The sequence below is a fragment of the Scyliorhinus canicula genome, chromosome 3 (assembly GCF_902713615.1).
Source record: "Scyliorhinus canicula chromosome 3, sScyCan1.1, whole genome shotgun sequence".
NCBI lineage: Eukaryota > Metazoa > Chordata > Chondrichthyes > Carcharhiniformes > Scyliorhinidae > Scyliorhinus > Scyliorhinus canicula.
Genome location: NC_052148.1, coordinates 238,461,802 through 238,482,617, shown reverse-complemented (window position 1 = coordinate 238,482,617; position 20,816 = coordinate 238,461,802). Strand labels below are relative to the sequence as shown.

The 20,816-nt window shown below is 44.7% G+C and overlaps 1 protein-coding gene across 4 annotated transcripts in view; it reads left to right on the top strand.

The window, feature by feature from the left end:
- The window catches only part of gab1 (GRB2-associated binding protein 1), a 266,339-nt gene that overhangs the window by 206,811 nt on the left and 38,712 nt on the right, over nt 1-20,816 (top strand). For 3 of the 4 annotated variants that reach the window (XM_038792432.1, XM_038792435.1, XM_038792436.1), the window contains exons 4-5: nt 1,636-1,722; nt 20,087-20,691. In XM_038792432.1, the coding sequence (XP_038648360.1) occupies nt 1,636-1,722; nt 20,087-20,691 (692 nt within the window). The remainder of the gene's footprint in view (nt 1-1,635; nt 1,723-20,086; nt 20,692-20,816) is intronic. The other variant, XM_038792434.1, reaches the window with a different exon arrangement.

The window sequence follows — 20,816 nt, the reverse complement described above, 5'->3', positions numbered from 1 at the left end:
AAGACCCGGGAGTCCAGGGTGAGAAAGAGGCCGATGTTTTGGCCTTTGTTTCCCTGATAGCCCGGCGACGAATATTATTGGCATGGAGAGACTCAAAGCCTCCAAAGACTGAGTTGTGGCTTACGGACATGTCAAGTTTCCTGGGTATGGAAAAAATTAAGTTCGCCTTGAGGGGATCTGTACAGAGGTTCGCCCAAAGGTGGCAACCATTCATTGACTTCTTTGCGGGAGAGTGAGCGTCAGCAGGGGGGGGAAAGAGAGGGTAGAGGGATAAATTGGCGGGTAGTACCGGTGGGAGAGGAGCAGGCTTGTGCAGTATGTTACGACTGAAGTATTGAATGTATGTGGATGTTTGCACATTTTTCCCTTTTTTGCTTTCTTTCTGTTGATGTTTGTAACTGTTTACAATACCGAAAAACATCAATAAAATTGTTTGTTTAAAAAAAAAACAAAAAAAAAACGTTTAAGGGCTGCTTGGCTTTACAAATAGAGACATAAAGTACTAAAGTGAGGAAATTATGACTAATCTTTATGATGAAACAAAGGTTTGTCCTCAGCTGGAGTATTTTGTCCAGTTGTGGGTACTGCACTTTTAGAAGGATGCGGAGGGGAGAGGAAATTACTGAATTAACTATTCCTGAAATTACAAAGATAAACAAACAGGCTTCAGTCGTGGGAATCAACGGTTTAGATCTTCGTAGATTTAAATATACAAACACATATGTTGACATGCATATAGATTTCCATGAAGTTACATTGCAGTTTTCCCCAAAATTTCATATTCCTCGTTCATACCATGACTATTCCAAAACTGCAGACCAGTAAATAATATCAAAGAACGTAAATTGATCTAGCCCATTCTATCACAATGTTTATTGGTTGTGTAAATTGCAAATACAATTATCCAGTTACTGTTGTAGGAGCATTACATCATGTAAGCTATATTACAATTTATAATACACACTTTCAGTACATTTTCTGTAAAAAATGCCGAACAATGAGACCGCACAATCAGAATCATAATATTCTCCTTTTTCATGTAAAGAATGCCCTTCATGGCAAAGTCTCCATCAATCAAGAGTCCACTTGACAACGATTCTGCACTTTCTTCTCATGCAGTGTAAATTGTTGTTCCATTTACCGTTGGTTTATCTTGCATGAATAGTATCTTTTTTTTCAACAGTACTCAAGTTCTGTACTGCCAAATGACTAAAATAAATTGACTTTGAGCAATTGTGCATTATTTCAATCTTAAGAAAGACTTGGTTTTATCTATGGCACTGGCCCTTGAAGGAAACAAGAATAATATACTAATGCAAAACCAATATTTAATACAGTTGCTGAAGTATGTTGGACATTAGCTGTTGTATATTTAATGTTTCCAGTTTATTCATTTATTTACCTGTGCTTTGGTCAAATTTAAATACGTCATTCAGTTTGTGATTTTGTTTTTGCCTGAGTTTGACAGGATAGCTGTGAAACGCTGCTTGCCATCAGCTGCATTTCAATGGAAGATGGCAGTTTTATGCAAATGAATGTTTCTTTTTGTTTAAGATCTTTATTACATTCTGCACTGAAATTAGATTTAGCCACGCCTTTGTTATGTTGTCGTCTTCCATTTCCTCTGTGAAATAGCCGAGCATCATCATTTGCCACAGAAGAAGGGGACGAGTATCTTCTGCTGGAAGATTTTGAAAGCAAAAAGCATCCGTTTCACAATCAGTGAGTTTAATGAACTGCAAATGGGTCTATAGTGAATACATAGACCCATGTGCAGTTCTCAGTGTTTCAGACTTGATCTGTGTGCCAGAAATGGTTTGGCTTTCCACTCTGCAAACTACACTCTTGTCACTGCTTGAAATTCTAACCTTGATAAATCTGCTTCCTACTAACCCTTTACAGTGGCTTTTGTGAAACCTTATCAGAGTTTGTGGGAAATGGCATGGTGTGAGACTCGTGCTTGGTGAATTCTGAGTCCTGGGTTGTAGAGGTTGCATGGTGATCCTTTCTCAATCAGATATTAACCAATGTAGACCCTTGAGCAAATGTTTTATATGATCCTCTAATCTAATTTATTGAAATGGATCCCTATATGAATTGATTCTAACATTCCTATGTTGATGGGTAAGTTTATTAAATACAACCAATTCTTTTTTTAAAATAAACATTTTATAGAGGTATTTTTGGCTTTGCAACAACAACAAAATAAACAATGTACATGAGTCTACAAACATAGTGCAAATGCCTGCTTCCTCCCTTACAGGTCCCACCTTTATTAACCCCCTACTCTAAGCTAAAGTAAGCTAAGCTAAACTAAAATACAGCCAATTCTAATGATATATAAGACCTACCTACACACTGTAGAGCAATTAAAGAAATATTCCAGGATAAGGCACTAGTGAATTATGTTTGAATGTTATGTTAGGTAGAAAAATGGTCACCTATGAAGTAGTTGACTTAATCGGAGTTTGCATTTATGTATCTAAATTATATATATATATTTGAAATATTCTCAGTGTGTCATGTACTATATTATATAGAATATTGTAGCCAATTGATTGAGGGCTGCCATATCAGCTGAAACTTGATGACAATCATTTAAATACAGTGGTGAGGTAGAGTTGGATGTCATCAACATACCTGTGCAAACTAACACTGTTTTCTCTATGATATTGCCAGGGGCAGCGTATAGCTGAGAAGTAGGAGGGGGACAAGAATAGATCCTTAACGGAGCAGGAAGAAAACCATTGCAGGTTATACTCTGGCTACAATTAGACAGATAAGAATTGGGACCAGTGAGTACAGTTGCCCTCAGCTGGACGATAGTGGACTGACATATTAGGAGTATGGTGTGGTCAACTGTGTCAAAGGATGAAGACTGGTGAATAATTAAGTTGCCCTTTGAAATGATCATTATGGACCTAATGTGCTGACCTCTCAGTGGTCCCGAGGATACCCGTATATTTTTTAGTCATTGGCCATGCCACAAGATATCCCTAAGAAATTCCACTAAGGAATTCAACCTCTAAAACCTTATTGGGTGAATTGGGGATGTTCTCCAGAGAGGGAACCCAAAGTAGTCCCTTTGTCCCCAAATTTTTGTACCTTGCTCTTTATTCAGAGCTAAAGACCTCCGTCCCAGACCTCAAAATAATGGGCTAGTGGAGAGTTAGGTGAAACTCTCAAGTGTATGTCAAAAGAAAGGTGATCAAGAAAAACGCCTTGTATCATGCTTGCCATTGGGGGGAGGGGAGTGTCAATCTTCTATGGGGTATTCCCTGTTGATTTGTTGTGTGGTCAACAGGCTTATGGAATCTTTGATACTGCTAAAGAGGAAACCTCCAAAAATATTGTTGAACACCTGGTGAAGGTGAGGGAGTGGATTGACGTGGTTACTCCTACGCGACCATGTCATTGTTCTTCTGTACTCCTGAAAGCTTTGTGGCAAGAACCTTATGCTATAAACCTCAAAGAAGAAATCCTCAGAAGGTCTACCAGCCAAACATATTTAAACCATTGAGAGAGTCAGTGGTGGAGAAACTGCTAGGGATCCTGACCCCAAGGTACATCACCGTTCACATCTCTGGTGAACTGATTGAAGGCCAGTACGGACAGGTTCAGGACGTGGACCAGACCATGATGTATTTCCATCTCAACCAAGGAGGACAAGGGCAATCTGAGGTGTGCTGGTGGCACCACCTGAGCTGACTATTAAAGTAAGATTACAGAATTCCAGAAGTCAAAACAGGAGGAGGAGAATTAGTTCAGAGGATGTTGAGACTAGGTGTGTCACATAATGAATGGATTAGCCCCTTGTCTTAGTTTGAACTCTGATGGAAACTGATGGTTTTGAAAATTGAACAAGGTATCGCGATTTGATGCTTACCTGATGGTAGCTTAGATTTGATTTGATTTGATTTATTGTCACATGTACCGAAGTACAGTGAATAGTATTTTTCTGCGTCCAAGGGAACATACACAGTACGTACATAGTAGACAAAAAGAATAATCAACAGAGTACATTGACAAATGGTACATCGACAAACAGTGGTTACAGTGCGAAACAAGGAGCCAAACAAAGCAAATACATGAGCAAGAGCAGCATAGGGCGTTGATGAGTTGATTGTGATTGGAGAACGTCAATTATCTCACCACCATGGAACTGAACAAAACATACTGGAGATCATTGTAACAGCCCAAAGGATGTATTTTCAGCCTGTTAAGCTCATTGATGAGCTTGTTAATGAGCCAGAGAGGGCAAGAATTACATTTTCAATGCAGAAAGCGGTGAACTGCTTATAATTGTGGAACTGGGTTTTGTGGGTGTCCAATAGGTACTGCCTAGGCTCCAGCGTGCTGATTACCAATGCTTGTATACATTAGTTTTTGGATAAAAGCAGATTTCTGATGATTCTGGAATCTGAAACAAATACACAAAATACTGGACAATCTCAGCAGGTCTGATAGTATCAGTGGAGAGAGAAATAAGCTACCGTTTCAAGTCTGGATTACTGTCATACCTAGAGAGAACTGGAAATATGGTCCGATTTATACTGTGATTGGGGTAGGGTGTGTGTGTGTCCGTGGAGCTGGATAGAAGGCCAGCGATAGATGGAGATTGGCAGAGATGTTGTGAACATCTTTGGGGCCTCACGGTAGCATGGTGGTTAGCATCAATGCTTCACAGCTCCAGGGTCCCAGGTTCGATTCCCGGCTGGGTCACTGTCTGTGTGGAGTCTGCACGTCCTCCCCGTGTGTGCGTGGGTTTCCTCCGGTTTCCTCCCACAGTCCAAAGATGTGCGGGTTAGGTGGATTGGCCATGCTAAATTGCCCGTAGTGTAAGGTTAATGGGGGGATTGTTGGGATACGGGTTACGTGGGTTTAAGTGGGGTGATCATTGCTCGGCACAACATCGAGGGCCGAAGGGCCTGTTCTGTGCTGTACTGTTCTATGTTCTATGTTCTAGAAGGACAAAGAGAATGCAAATGAGGGTGATCAGAGATAAGAAGGGTGCTGATAGTGGAACATTAAGAGATTAGAATGTGTTAATTGCAGAACAAAGTTAAGCAGTGTCTCAAAGGACAATTAGGAACAGGGAACAGCTGGCCCAAATGGGGTGGGGTGTGGGAGGGGGGAACAATGATGGGGGGAAACAGATTGATGTAAGAAATGAAAATAAATTGATAGAAATAAAAATGGGATGAAGGTGGAGGAGAGAGTTCACAATCTAAAGTCGTTGAACTCAATGTTAAGTCCGGAAGGCTGTAATGAACCTAATCAGAAGATGAGGTGCTGTTCCTCCAGTTTGCATTGGGCTTCACTGGAACAAACTGCCAAGGACGAACATGTGGATGTGAGAGCAGGACCGTGAGTTGAAATGGCAAGCGACAGAAAGGTCTGGGTCCTGCTTGCGGATGGACTGAAGGTGATCTGCAAAGCGGTCACCCAGTCTGCATTTAGTCTCTCCAATGTAGAAATGAAATGAAATGAAAATTGCTTATTGTCACAAGTAGGCTTCAAATGAAGTTACTGTGAAAAGCCCAGTAGACTGCATTGGGAGCAGCAAATGCAATAGACCAGATTGATCTGTTTTTTCCTCACCATTGTCCCCCACCCCGCTTCTCCTCACCCACTTGGGCAATCGCTTACCTGTTCCCAGTTGTCCCACTGCTTACCTTTGTTCTGCTATTAACACATTCTAATCTCTTAATGTGCCACTATTCAGCGCCCTTATTAGCCCTGATCATTCCCAATTACATTTCCTTTGTCATTCTGTCCACGTCATCTCCACCTATCGCTGGCCCTCTATCCAGCCCCATTGCTCCCCTCCCACCCCCCACGCATGCACACAACAGTATAAATCTGACCTTACTTCCAGTTCTGTCCAGCTTTGACAAAGAATCATCCAGACTCAAAATGTTAGCTCCCTTCTCTCTCCATAGATGCCGACAAACCTGCTGAGATTGTCCAGAATTTTCCGCTTTTGTTGCACTCACTAGTTGTTGAAGTTGGCATTAATAATGTGTCATACTGAAGTTCAGTGTTGCAGCAACCGACTTTATGATGTTGTGCAAACAGGTCTTGTGCACCATTGCAGAAATTATACTTCAAGATTTTCAAAGTAACTAGAAATCTGCATGAAGGTAAGTAGAGTAAGGCTTCCTTTATCGGTTACTTTTAAGATCATATACCTAGTTATTTGAGCTATGGAAAAATACCATAAATCTACTTACGCAGGGTATTTTGTTTCAATGAGAGCTGACCACTGAATCACTCAACATGTAAAAATAATGAATGAGCAGGATGTTTGTTTGTGGATGGATTGAGGTATAGTTTATTCATGGAAACACCAAACTTTCAAAAACGGGCAAATATTTGTCCCAGAATTGTTTTTGTGGAACTATTTTGCGCCATTTATGAAGTCTCATGTACAAAATTGTACCATTAAAGGTTATTATTGTAATTTCCAGAAGTTGAGTTATAATGGTATGTTATTGAATCATTAGATGGGTACAACACAAAGGGAGGCTAATGGGCCTATTATGTTCATGCCGGCATTCTGCAAGAGAAACTCAGCTCGTCCCATCTCCCTTCCCTTTCCCCCTAACACTGAACAGTTTTTCTCTTCAGAAAATTATCTAATTTCCTTTGGAAAGTCACAATGGACTCTGCCTCCAGAGCATTCCAGATCCTAACCATCAGCTGGGAACAGTGTCCTGCAGTCAGTTCTTGTTGAACAAAAATACAAAGAGTGATATCGCAGAAAAACCAGTGGAGACAGGGGAGATCAAAGAAAGCAAGAAAGAGTGTGGGCGGGATTCTCCATCCCGCCATCCCTGTTTTCCGTCTCGGCGATCCCTGCCAGCAGTGGGATTTTCTGTTCCCGCAGCCAGCCAATGGGGTTTCCCATTGTGGGTCACCCCACTCCGTCGGGAAACACGCAGGTGTGGGTGCGCATCCGGCGGGATCCCGCCAACGGAGAATCCCGTTGTGAGATTGAGAGCGGAGTTGGGAGGAGAAAAGAACGTGAGAAAGAGTGAGTGAGATTGAGAACTGAGTGGGAGGACAAACAAGTGAAAGAAAGAGAAGAACTGAGAGCGGAGCCTGGAGGATAAAAGAGCGAGAGCGCGAAGCCTGGAGGATAAAAGAGCAGACTGAGAGCGGAGTGCTAGTTTGGAACTCCTGAGGTAACAACAGGATTCAAAAATGACATGAAGCAAGAGGAAGCAGCTGATTGGGTGAGTATGGCCGGGTATGTATTTACTACTTTTATAGCTTTGAGTTTATAAGATTTATATTTTCTGGTCTATAGGCTATAAGGGCTATATTCTGCATACCAAGGACCAGGCAAGAAGGGCCCTTGAGTAATTGATAATATCCAATTTTAAGTATCTTTCAGGAGGTTTAATTTAAAGGGGCAAATCATGGCAGGAGAGCTCAATGCTGTGGTTTTCTCCTCCTGCTAAATGTGGGAAGACATTTGGGGCGACTAGGGGCTTTTCACAGTAACTTCATTGCAGTGTTAATGTAAGCCTACTTGTGAGAATAAAGATTATTATTATTTTCAGTACCTGGTGCAGCATGGCCGGGATTCTCCAATCCCGTGGGCAAGTTCTGACGCCGGCGTGAAAAGCGGCGCCAACCACTCTGGCATCAACGGTCCCCGATAATGAGGAATGCTCCCCTTCCTAGGGAGCTAGGTCAGCGGCGGAGTGGTCCCCACAGCTCCAGCCGGCGCGGGTTTGCGCATGCGCACTGCAGCCGGCGTGTTTCCCGTCTCCGCGCCCACCCCCGGACAGAGGCGGAGCCCTACAGGGGCCCGGAGCAGAGGAACATAGGCCCCCACGGAACCAGCCCGCCCGCCGATCGGTAGGCCCCGATTGCGGGCCAGGCCACCGTGGAGGCGCCCCCCCGGGGTAGAATCCCCCCGCCACCCCCTCCAGGACAGCACCCACAGACTCACCTTCCAGGTCCCGCCGTGTGGGACCACAGGTGACCCACGCCGATGGAACTCGGCGGCCACTTGACCCGTCGGGGCCCATAGAATTGCCGGTTTGTGGGGGGGGGGCGCTTTCAACGGCCCCCGACCAGCGCGGCGACAATCCCGTGGGCGCCGGAGAATATGTAAGTCGGGGCGTGTTTCCCGTGTTCCCCACGGGGATTCTCTGACCCAGCACGGTGTCGGAGAATCCCGGCCCATGTGTACGGGAAGTATCTCCAACTGCAGCTCCTGAAAGCCCCGTTTCAGAGCTGGAGTGGCAGCTGGGGATACTGGAGCATCTGCGAGGCAGAACGTATTGTGGATGGCACATATAGAGAGGTGGTCACACCATAGGCTAAGGCTGAACAGGCAGGAAGGGAATGGGTGGCCACCAGACTGAGCAAGAGGACTAGGCAGGCAGTTCAGGAATCTCCTCTGGCCATTCCCGTGAAAATCAGATATATCGCTGTTTGGTGGGAGTTGCACCATAGTTGGCTATGCTGCACAAAGGAAGAGTAAAAAGTGTAGGGATGCAATAGTTATAGGGAATTTAATTACAAGGAGAAGAGATGGATGTTTCTCTGGCTGAAAATGAAACTCCAGGATGGTATGTTGCCTCTTTGAAACTAGGGTCAAGGATGTCTCAGAGTGGCTACAGGGTATTCTGGAGGAGGAGGGTGACCAGCCAGTGGTTGTGGTACACATTGGTGCAAACAACATAGGTTTAAAAAAAAATGATGAAGTCCTAAAAGCAGAATATCGGGAGTTAGAAAGTAAGTTGGAAAGTAGGTCCTCAACGGTAGTGATCTCAGGATTACTACCAGTGCTGTGTGCTGATCAGAGCAGAAACAGCAGGATATTTCAAATGAATACGTGGCTGAAGAGATGATGTGAGGGGGGGAGTTTCAAATTCCTGGGACATGGGGACCGATTCCAGGAGAAGTCGGACCAGTCCAAATGAGTTTAATTAGTTTAACAATGCTTAATTTAGTGTAGATTTCCAACCAGCCAATCAGGTCACAGCTTTAATGTGATGTCACTTCAGTTTCCACCCCACCCCCACACACAATTTGAAAAGGTAATAAAAATAAATAAAAATCACTTACCTTCCCAGGTTCTCAGGTGCTCTCTGGTTCTCTCCTTGCAGATTAAGAATTACAGGCCAGAAGAAAGAGAGAGAAAAACAGTAGGGAAAAAGTACCTTCTCCCACTCTGCACCAAATTACCTCACTGCACCAAATTACCAAGTCCCTCATGGCAGACTGGTACAAAAGGTGAAGTCACACGGGATCAGGGGTGAGCTGGCACGGTGGATATAGAACTGGCTAGGTCATCGAAGGCAGAGAAAAATGTAACTGGTCTGATCAGTAAGTTTGCAGACGACGCAAAGGTTGGTGGAATTGCGGATAGCGATGAGGACTGTCAGAGGATACAGCAGGATTTAGATTGTTTGGAGACTTGGGCGGAGAGATGGCAAATGGAGTTTAATCCGGACAAATGTGAGGTAATGCATTTTGGAAGGTCTAATGCAGGTAGGGAATATACAGTGAATGGTAGAACCCTCAAGAGTATCGAAAGTCAGAGAGTTCTAGGTGTACAGGTCCACAGATCACTGAAAGGGGCAACACAGGTGGAGAAGGTAGTCAAGAAGGCATACAGCATGCTTGCCTTCATTGGCCGGGGCATTGAGTATAAGAATTGGCAAGTCATGTTGCAGCTGTATAGAACCTTAGTTAGGCTACTCTTGGAGTATAGTGTTCAATTCTGGTCGCCACACTCCCAGAAGGATGTGGAGGCTTTAGAGAAGGTGCAGAAGATATTTACCAGGATGTTGCCTGGTATGGAGGGCATTAGCTATGAGGAGCGGTTGAATAAACTCGGTTTGTTCTCACTGGAACGACGGAGGTTGAGGGGCAACCTGATAGAGGTCTACAAAATTATGAGGGGCATAAACAGAGTGGATACTCAGAGGCTTTTCCCCAGGTCGAGGGGTCAATTACTAGGGGGCATAGGTTTAAGGGGCAAGGTTTAGAGGAGATGTATGAGGCAAGTTTTTTACACAGAGGATAGTGGGTGCCTGGAACTCGCTGCCAGAGGAGGTGGTGGAAGCAGGGACGATAGTGACATTTAAGGAGCATCAGGACAAATACATGAATAGGATGGGAATAGAGGGATACGGACCCAGGAAGTGCAGATTCTGAGACTCGGGTCCTTAATCTAAATAAAGGAAACTACGATAGTATGAGGCACAAGTTGGGTCTGATGGATTGGGGAATGTTATTTACAGAGGGGACAGTGGATAGGCATGACAAACATTCAAAGAGCAACTTAACTATGTGAATGAAATACTGCAAAAACAGCAGGATTTCATTACCCTCAGAATAAAGTTTTACAAATAAATATATGTATGATAAATAAATTAAAGTAAGTAAAATTCTGGACCCCTCACTTTCGAAAGGATGAAAGAAAGGATTCACAAGAATGAAACCAGGGATGAGGAACTTCAGTGATGAACAGAGATTGAGAAGTTAGGACTGTTTTCCTTGGAGAAGGGAGAGTTGAAAAGAGATCTAATAGAGATATTCAAGATCATCAGGAATCTGGTCAGAGAACCATTGAAAAGCTATAACACAGAAAGAGGCCATTCATCCCATCATGTCTACACTGGCCAAAAAACGAGCAAAAAAAAAGAAACTAGCCACTTATTTTAATCCAACTTTACAGCAACTGGTCTGTAGCCTTGCAAGTTACAGCACTTCAGCTGCAGATCCGGGTACCTTTTTAAATGAGCTCAACCATCACTTCAGGTAGTGAATTCCAGACACCCACCATCCTCGAGGTGAAAATGTTTTTTCCTCATTTCTGCTCTAATCCTTCTACTAATCCCTGTAAAATCTGTGCCCCCTGGTAATTCACCTCTCAGCTAGGGGAAAAGGGTCTTTCTGGGCTATCCTATCTAGGCCCCTCATAATTTCGTATACCTCAATTAGGCCATCCCTCAGCCGCCTCTGTTCAATTGAACCTAACCAAGTGTTGTTCAAACTTTTATTCCCGTGACCCACTTCTGCCGATCAGCCTATGCCACAAATGTCATGTTTGCTTACCTTTAATGCAAAAGGATGCCTGCTGGGTCCTCACAATCCCACTTGAATTAGATTCAAAGGAGGAGAGGGCAATGCGCATATCAGGTACAGACTTCAGCCAGTTCCTCTGGGCCGTCTTCATCTTTACAAAATGAAAAATCCAACCTCACACGTGTAGGCCATCGTGAAGGGCAGTAGCAACAAAATGCATGTTTTACATAGCACCACATTCCCGTGGGAGATGCTGCACCAGAGTGCTGACAGCCTTGGGCTTTTGGTGTGTTTTCAATATGTTATCACAGGTTAGCTGCAGCAGCTTAGTCTTTTCGTTAAATTAGTAACCGACTCTGGAGTCTCCACCTCAAAAATCATTTTTCACCCACCTTCTCATTCAAAATCTAAACGTCTCCTCTCATTTGCCAGTACAGTACTTCCCTGCATATAATATATGTGGGCTTTGCATCTTTATTTGTATTGGCACAGTTGACAAAACCATACCTCCAGAAATCATCTTAATACTGCTTTATAGGTTGTTAACCAAAGGCCCTGTACAGAGCTAACATTAGCAGTGCCCTGTCCTGCCCTGGACTCTTGTGTGCAGCTCTCTCCAGCAGATTCTGTTGTGAGATCTTGTCCAATAGGTAAACTACCTATTTGAGTCTCTGGCATCTGGATTGGATTTGTTTATTGTCACGTGTACCGAGGTACAGGGAAAAGTATTTTTCTGCAAGCTGCTCAACATCTCTAAGAAAACCATTTATCTTCGCAGTTCACTTCCCTTGCTCGGCAGCAGCTGGGAAATGGAAGCAACACTGCTCTGTGATTTGCCACCAAAAGCACAAACCTGGAGGGCGTTTAACGTCAGCTTTGGGTGCAGGACACGTCACCTGCTGTCTGCTGCCACTTCTGGTTGGAAAACTGTCCACAGCCTCATTTTTTTTCCATTTAAAAGGCAGCAGCCATTCTCTTTTTTTTTTGTTTGCAATAAATATTTTACTTTGGACAGGTAGGCACCAGCGATCCCAACAGCAAAGAGCATTATTTCTGCTGGTATCACAATCCAGCTTTCAAAATCCATTATTTTTCCAGAACACAATTTCATTATAATTCATGCCAAAATGCAAAATTTCTTCAAGATAACAATTTTGAGTCGCGACTCAGAAGTTTAATGCTCAGGAAGGTGCAACACTGTAGCCTGCATCCTCCAAACATTACACTTTCCTGCGCGAATACCAAAATGAGCTGTAAACATTTCAGGGTTCATGTCGTTTTATACCAATGTTCAGTTTATATCACAAGAGAGGAGTCCTTCTCAGTAGAACCAGGCATTAATTTCAAAATGCGACTGCAGATGCTAAAATTAAATGTAAAAAGCTGTGGAAGGGTGAGATTCAGGCCTATCACCAGGCCTGTCTCAGCAGATGAACTTTCGGGCCTACGCAAGCATCATTTCCCCAGGTAAATCATCAAGAGGAGCCGTACACCGGGAATTTGGTTCCAATACTCAGCTCCCCCTCAATCACCGGGTTTCACTCACCCTGAGTGCCCAGCAGAAAACCTCCGGGACACCGACCGACACTCGGCTGTCGCCACACAAACTGGGGGTAACCCCGAGGCGTGGACATTTATGTTTCTCTCCCCACCCTGCTGACACCCCCCCCCATTGTTAACTCTCTCCATCGGAGCCACAGACTTATTAAAACTTGGCCGCCATTCTCAATATGAAAGACGGCCGCTTCTCCTGCGATTATGAGCACGACAACGCGACCGATCGCTCTGCGACCCTCCGGACACCCGCCCACAACCCACCCACAGGTCGCAGCCCTGACCTAACCGATCCATCTTTCCCCATAGCTGCGTTTTTCAAGCCGGGCAACATTTTGTAAACCACCTTGGTACTCACTCCAGAGCAATGATGTCCTTCCTGTAATGAAGGCTAGCCTAGCCAGCAAAGCCCACATCCTGTGAATGAATAAAAAAAATGTGGTGACAAGAAATGTAGACGAAACTCCAGCTGTGGCCTAACCAGAGTTTTATACAGTTCCAGCATTCCATCGCTGCTTTTGTATTCAATACCTTGTCCAATAAAGGAAAGCATTCCATATACTTTCTGTCCTGCCACCTTCAGATACCTGTGGACATGCCCCCCTCAGCCCCTCTCAATACCCTCCTGTTATTGAGGATTTCCTTGTTATTTTTACCCTCCCCAAATGCATTACCCCACAGTTCTCCAGATTGAATTCCATTTGCCACTTTTCTGCCCACTTAACCAAACTAGTGATATCTTTCTGGAGACAGCAGCTATCCTCTTCCCCATCAGCTACAGCCAACGTTTTAGTCATCTGCAAGTTACCGCTTTCAATTTGCAAAAACATCCATCAACCATTCTGCCACGTGGAACCTTGTCAAATGCCACATCAACCCAGATGGCCTCATTTAATGCTTCATTTAGTAGATCATCACTCCTTACAGCTGTAATTGATTCTTCAAACAATAATGATACACCCCTACCTTTAATTACCCTCTCTATCCTGCCTGAAAACTATATCACGGGATATTTAGCTGCCATTTTTGCCTCTCATTAAACTAAGTTCCAGTTATAGTGAGGATATCATGCTGCAATGTGTTTATCTGTGCCCTCAGCTCATCATATTTATTTGCCATACTTCTTGCCTTTCCCTATGTACCTTTCCACACCGCCATCTCCCATTCCCTGCTGTTAGGTTCCCATCCTCCCTGCCAATTTAGTTTTCCGCCCCCACCCATCTCTCTCTCTCTCTCTCCCCCCCCCCCACTGGACAAAATCCTGGAACTCCGTCCCTGACAGCACAGCAGGTGTACTTACAACACAGACTGTAGCAGTTCAAGAAGACAACTCGCCACCACCTTCCGAAGGGCTACACCTGATGGGCAATAAATGCTGGCCTAACCAACACCCACATCCTGTAAATTAATTTTTAAAATGCTTCCTAAAATCTGATTTCAGGACCACATCCCCTTTTCCACCAAAGTCATTGGTGCTATTATGGACCACGATCTCTGGCAGATTACACTCCCCCAGAAGAAGGTGCTGCAGCCACTACATCTTTGACCCTGGCACCAGGGAGGCAACATACCATCCTGGAGTCAGGACTATGGCCGCAGCCTGCCTGTTTCCCTATCTAACAAATCTCTTATCACTACTGCTTTTCCTTTCTTCTTCTTCCCCTCCTGTGGTGCCACAAACCTGGCTCTGATTGCACTCATCCGAGGAATCAACGTCCTCACCAGTATCCAAAATGGAAAACCGATTGACAGGTGGGTCCCCAGGGGACTCCTGCACCACCTGCCTAGTTCTCCTGGACTTGCTGATGGTCACCCATTCCTTTGGCCAACAGGTTCCCAAGCTATGGTGTGACCACCTCTCTGAATGTGCTATTCATTAAGCTTTCAGCTTCACGGATGCACCTCAATGACTCGAGCTCTAAATGCCAAAGCTCAAATTTCTGTAGCTGGTGACACTTCCTGCACATGTGGTTGTCTGGGACGTAGGTAGCGTCCACAACTTCCCACATGTTGCAGGGTGTACATTCTTTAAAATTTTTTTTAGAGTTCCCAATTATATTTTTCCCAATTAAGGGGCAATTTAGCGTGACCAATCCACCTAACCTGCACATCTTTGAGTTGTGGGGTGAAACCCACGCAGGCACTGGGAGAATGTGCAAACTTCACACAGACAGTGACCCAGGGCCGGGATTCGTACCTGGGTCCTCAGCGCCTTGGGCAGCAATGCTAACCACTGTTCCACGTGCCGCCCACACAGGTTGCACATTCAATACATGGGACCGTCCTGCCACGGCTTCGATTTACTTTCCTTATATTAACTTTATTTTACTTCGGTTCACCTTTCCTCCTCTTTTTTTTTTACCCGGCATTGGTTTGACTTCACTTCCTTCTTGCTTGTGTATCTTACTTAAAAGTAAGTAGTTACTTCTTTTGAGAAGAATGTGTTTTTATCATTTACAGCTACTCAAAAGACAGTTTCTCACCAACCAATAAACTTATGTTTAGCCTGGGATGTAACTCTTGGATTTTTTTTTTTCAAACTCTGCCTTTGTGCAGATCTTCAACTCCTCCCTAGAGATTGAAAAGCATTGAAAGTGAAAATAACACCTCACCTCATAGTAATTACACTCTGAACCAGCTACACTCAACCTCTCTGATTGATACTCCTGAGGTTCAGATGACTCTCCTACCTGGTAAGTTACAGAACCAAATTAGGCCAATACCGTATTTGCTGATCTCATTTGCTCTCCAACCGAGAGCTTGATTGGCCCTGCCCAAGCCTTGAAGAAACTTTAAAACAGCAAATTTGAGTTAAATGCTAAATTGCAAGCAAGCAATGCTAGATTTTATAAAAAGAGCTTAACCCTTAAAATTTACAATATCACTCCCTTGCCCATCAAACTCGCAGCAATTACACTCGGTATCAGCTCCACGCCTAGGGAGATATTGTTCCTATTCCGTGAAAGGATCATGAATGAAAGTGCACGGATTTTGACTAATTCGTAAAAGAAGCAAAAATGAATATGAGAAAAAGCTTTTCCACGTAGCAGATCTGTATTCACTAGTAATAATAATAATCTTTTATTGTCACAAGTAGATTTACATTAACACTGCAATAAAGGTACTGTGAAAATCCCCTAGTCGCCACATTCCGGCACCTGTTCGGGTACACTGAAGGAGAATTCAGAATGTCCAAATTACCTAACAGCACGGCTTTTGGGACTTGTGGGAGGAAACCGGAGCACCGGGAGGAAACCCACACAGACACGGGGAGAACGTGCAGACTCTGCACAGACAGGGACCCAAGCCGGGAATTGAACCTGGGACCCTGGCGATGTGAAGCAACAGTGCTAACCACTGTGCTACCGTGCTGCTACCTGCGAGTATAGTGGAGGCAGGTTAAATTCAAATATTCAGAAGGGTATTACACTGTTATCTGAAAAGGAAGAATGTGCAGGGATATGGAGAGAAGGCAGGAACTAGGTGAGTTGCTAAATCGAAGAGCCGGTTCAGGCACGACAGACCAAATGGCCTCCTTACGTGCCATAACAATTATGCAATTCTGTTTGTTTGGATCAAACCCCTTGAAACTGAGAGTAAAAAGAAAATACGGCAGATACTGAATCAAAATCAGGAAAGGCTGGGAGGACACCGGACAGTCAGCTCCAGAGAGAATGGATTGATTTCAGGTGAAGGGAGGTCCGATATCTCCACGGATTCTGACTGACCCACTGTGATTTCCCATTTTCTTTTTGTTTTCCATTAAAATGCTGCTATGTGGTCTGATATCTTCTCTCATCATGTAATGCTGAATTATGGAAGCACAATTTTTATTCTCTTATCTTTTCCTCGCTCTCCATGCCTGAAAATCCAATCAAGCAAATCACTTCCACTCTCTGTCCTTAAATCACCGGTGTGCCATTTCACAGACTTCGGGATCCTGAACATGTCCAACAAAGAACACTTACTGCCATGATGAAAAATTAGCTATTCTTCATTTAATTGTACATGAATAATTTAAATATTTATTTCATAATGGGATACGGTTCTCTAAATTATTTTAAAGAGACAGATTTAACCAAGATAAAACAATAAAAGCTAATGCGAGTGAGAGAGAGAGTCACGTGTTGACAATGATACATTTTGGAAGGGTTATCCGGGTTGGATTCAGATTTTGTTTATCTGCCATATTGCTTTAAGGACAATCTGAGGAGCAGATGATCTCTGCATCTCAAAGCCTAAGTTGAATTAGGAGTGTGCTTCTGTCTGCACCAATGGCTGTAATAAACCAAGTTCAGTCAAATTTGTCGACAATCAAAACCTTTCTTGGAACTTTTATTTAGAAATCACGGACTGAATTCTCCGCAACGGCAGACGCCGTCGTGAAACCCGGAGTGTTTCACGATGGCGTCGGAGGCCGCTCCTCGCCCCCTATTCTGCCCCCCCCCCCCCCCCCCCCCCCCCCCCCCCTCCGGGGGGGCTAGGAGCGATGTTGCGGAGAACCCGGCACGCCGGGAATGACGCGGCCGGCGGCGACTAATGACGTCAGCCGCGCATGCGCAGGTTGGCCGGCGCCAACCCGCGCATGCGCGGTTGCCGTCTTCCCCTCCGCTGCCCCGCAAGACGTGGTGGCTTGATCTTGCGGGGCGGCGGAGGGGAAAGAGTGCTTCTCTTGGAGACGCCGGCCCGACAATCGGTGGGCACCGATCGCGGGCCAGTCCCCTCCCGAGCACGGCCGTGGTGCTCAATCCCCTCTCCGCCTCCCACAGGCCCCAAACTCACCTTTCACGATATGTTCACGTCGGCAGCGACCAGGTGTGGTTGCCGCCGGCGTGAACAGGTCGGGAACGGCAGGCCGCTCGGCCCATCCGGGGCGGAGAATCGCGGGTCGCCGTGAAAAACGGCGACCAGCCTTTCTCCGAGCGGCGTGTCGCAAAGCGCGACACGCCATTTTGGGGGGGGGGGGTGTGCCAGAGCGGCCCTCCCGCGATTCTCCCACCCGGCGTGGGAGCGGAGAATCGCGCCCCATGTGTTACGTTGCTCCCAGCGTTCTTTCCTTAAAATAAATTGGAGTACGCAATTCTCTTTTTTTTTATCCAATGAAGGGGCAATTTAGCATGGTAAATTCACCTACCCTGCACATCTTTCTGGGTTGTGGGGGTGAGACCCACGCTGAAACGGGGAGAATGTGCAAACTCCACACAGACAGCGACCCAGGGCTGGGACTGAACCCGGATCCTCGGCGCCTGAGCCAGTAGTGCTGTCACGATTACAAATACTCCGTTGTTAAAATGGGACTGGACTCTATATTGTCCTCCTAATTTTTTTGCATATTTCGCAGTATGGCACTTAACATTGATTGAAGTCAAAGTTTTTTGTCTTGCACTCATCAGGATACTTGTCCCCTGGCAATGTTAGGGGAAACAACACATTAATACTGTATGAGAAGAGAGTGCTGATCGTTTGGCAAGTGGGCTCTGATTGGTGGAAGAGTTGCCATGGAGAATGCACCAGATTCCAATTGCCAACCAAGCTACACAATGGTATTCTTGCAAAGTGCCCTGATGAGAGCAAGATGAAAAGCTTTGACAGAAAAGCAATACTCAAGTTCTGTACCATCAAACAAAATTGATGTATATTTTCATAATGTTATCAAATGGTTGAGTGGGCAGAAATCTGGCGGTTGGGGCATTAATGTGGGAAAATGTGAAGTGGCTCACTTTGATAGGAAGAATAAAAAAGCAGAGCATTTCTTAAATGGAGAATGGCTGCAGAATTCTGAGGGGCAGATGGATCATGACGTTCTAGTGAATGAGTCACAAAAAGTTAGTGCGCAGATACAGCAAGTACAAACGCTAATGGAATGCTATCCTTTATTGCAAGAGAAATTGAACATAAAAGTAACAATGTTATGCTTCAGCTATACAGGGCATTGGGGAGACCACATCTCGAATATTGTGTTCTGTATTGATCTCCTTATTTAAGGAAGATTATAAATATGGTGGAGGTGGTTCAGAAGAAGTTCACGACATTGATACCTGGAATGAGCAGGTTGACCTATAAGAAAAGGCTAGATAGACTGGGCTTGTTTTCTTTGGAGTGTAGAAGAGTGAAGGGTGACTTGATTTAAGTATACAAGATCCGGAATGGTCTTGACAAGATGAGCATAGAAAGGATGTTTCCTCTTGTGGGTGAGTCCGGAACTAGGGGACACTGTCTTAAAAATAGGGGTTGTCCTTTTGGGATAGAGACGAGGAAATGTTTTTCTCTGAGGGTTGTGTGACTTTGGAACTCTCTGCAGTTGACCGGACCAGCAGAATTCCGGTATTGGTCTTCATTTTATTCTGTTTCCTTGCGCCCTGTAACTGCTCCTTTCCTTCTGTTCCCTCTCAAAGGCAAAATTCACCACTTTGCAGGGAAAAATCCCCCCCCCCCCCCCCCCCCCCCCCCCCCAGCTCGAACATGGATCAAACTACATATTGTTTGCACCGATCTGATCCACATCGACCATTGAGCCAACCAGCCCACTTTACATGCATGTTATGGTCCAGAGCATGAATAGTGATGGCAGACGCTCTTTTCTTTCCATCGCACGGCTGACCAGAAATATCTCCCGTTCTTACTGTCTGTCATTGCCGTTTGTTGGAAAGATTTACAAATAGAAACTCCACCTATTTGGCCGCATTATGAACGTACCTTTCTCGGCCATCAAGTCCTGGAGTGGGATTTGAACCCGGAGCTTCTGGCTCAGAGGCAGGGACGCTACACACCGCCACAAAGTCTCTTCAGCAGCTCGTTTAGATTCACATGTATGTTGTTCAGAAATTAACATTGTCAAAGATTTATTCTCACTGAGAAATGTTTAACTTGTATGGGTAATGTGGTTTTCTTCTAACAGCGAAGGTGCAAATTCTAAATTTGAGGTATGGGGAAGCAAGATTCAATGTCAATTGGTGGGGACTGGGGTAATGGGTGAGTGGGATTTGATGCCGTATAGGATATGGGCAGCAGAGCCTTTGATGCGTTGAGGTTTATGGAGGGCAGAGTCTGAATGGGTTCACATCGGGGTGAAGATTGCTCATTAAATAAAGCACAGAAATTTGAAGTTAAAGTGTAACATTTCTTGTCCGCATGTGTGCATTCCAGTGGATTTACTTTCTCTTGTCTGCTAATTGAAGTGATTATTTAATGTGACTACTTATAGCAGCCCTACCCTTTCTTTCATTATTGGTTAAGTTAGAACCAGGTGAGATCAGTGGACCAGCCTTCTGTGTCATTTCCTTTTTCCAATAAATATAAACGGCACAGCTAAATATGGTCCCAAAGAAAAGTTGGGGTTGCTAAATTGTCTCCACCAAATCAGTTTACACTAAAGACAGCTAATTGCAAACTTGATTTGCACTGATCACTTTTCTACAAGTCTTAATGGTGCTAATGTGAGAAAACAGTTTTTAAGGTGTTCTTCTTTGTTTTTCAGGTTGCATGCAGATTCTTTGACCAAGTCCACCTCATCAGAAACTGACTGCAATGACAATGTACCTTCACACAAACCCCCAGCACCTCCTGCATCGAAACAGGCTATGAATGGCTTCTTTTCACAGCAAAGTTTTTATGATTCACCCCCGCCCAGAGTTACATCCACGTCTACAGATTCAAGTCTTTATAACCTGCCACGGAGTTATTCTCAAGACATCATTGCCGGAACTTGCTCTCCATTGGTTGGTGATACTGAAGGCGATTTATATGTATTTAATACACCCTCACGGATATCTGGTATCGACAGTCAAATGAGACAGATGTCTGTCTGCTACGACATTCCTCCAACACCTGGGGGTACTTATCAGATTCCACGACCTGCAGAGGGGTCCCTGAGTCAGAGTTGCTCAAAGTTGGAACCTATACCAGACGTTCCTCCACCTCGCCCACCAAAACCTTCTCTATCTCATGAACGTTCCCCTGTGGACACCTATTGTGTACCACGCTCATCCTCCGAGGCCGATACTAATTACAGCATTCCTACATCAGGCAAAACTCTTCGAAGCAATACCATTGGCACTGTGGAAGGCCATTGGCTCAGAAAAGGTCAGTTCAGTGGCTTGAGTAAGTAACCGTACCTTCTCTGATCTCTTGTTTATCCACTGAATCATAAAGACCACGGAAGCCCCGGGTTCAATTGCCAGGCTGTGTTGAGGTATCTGTTCACAACT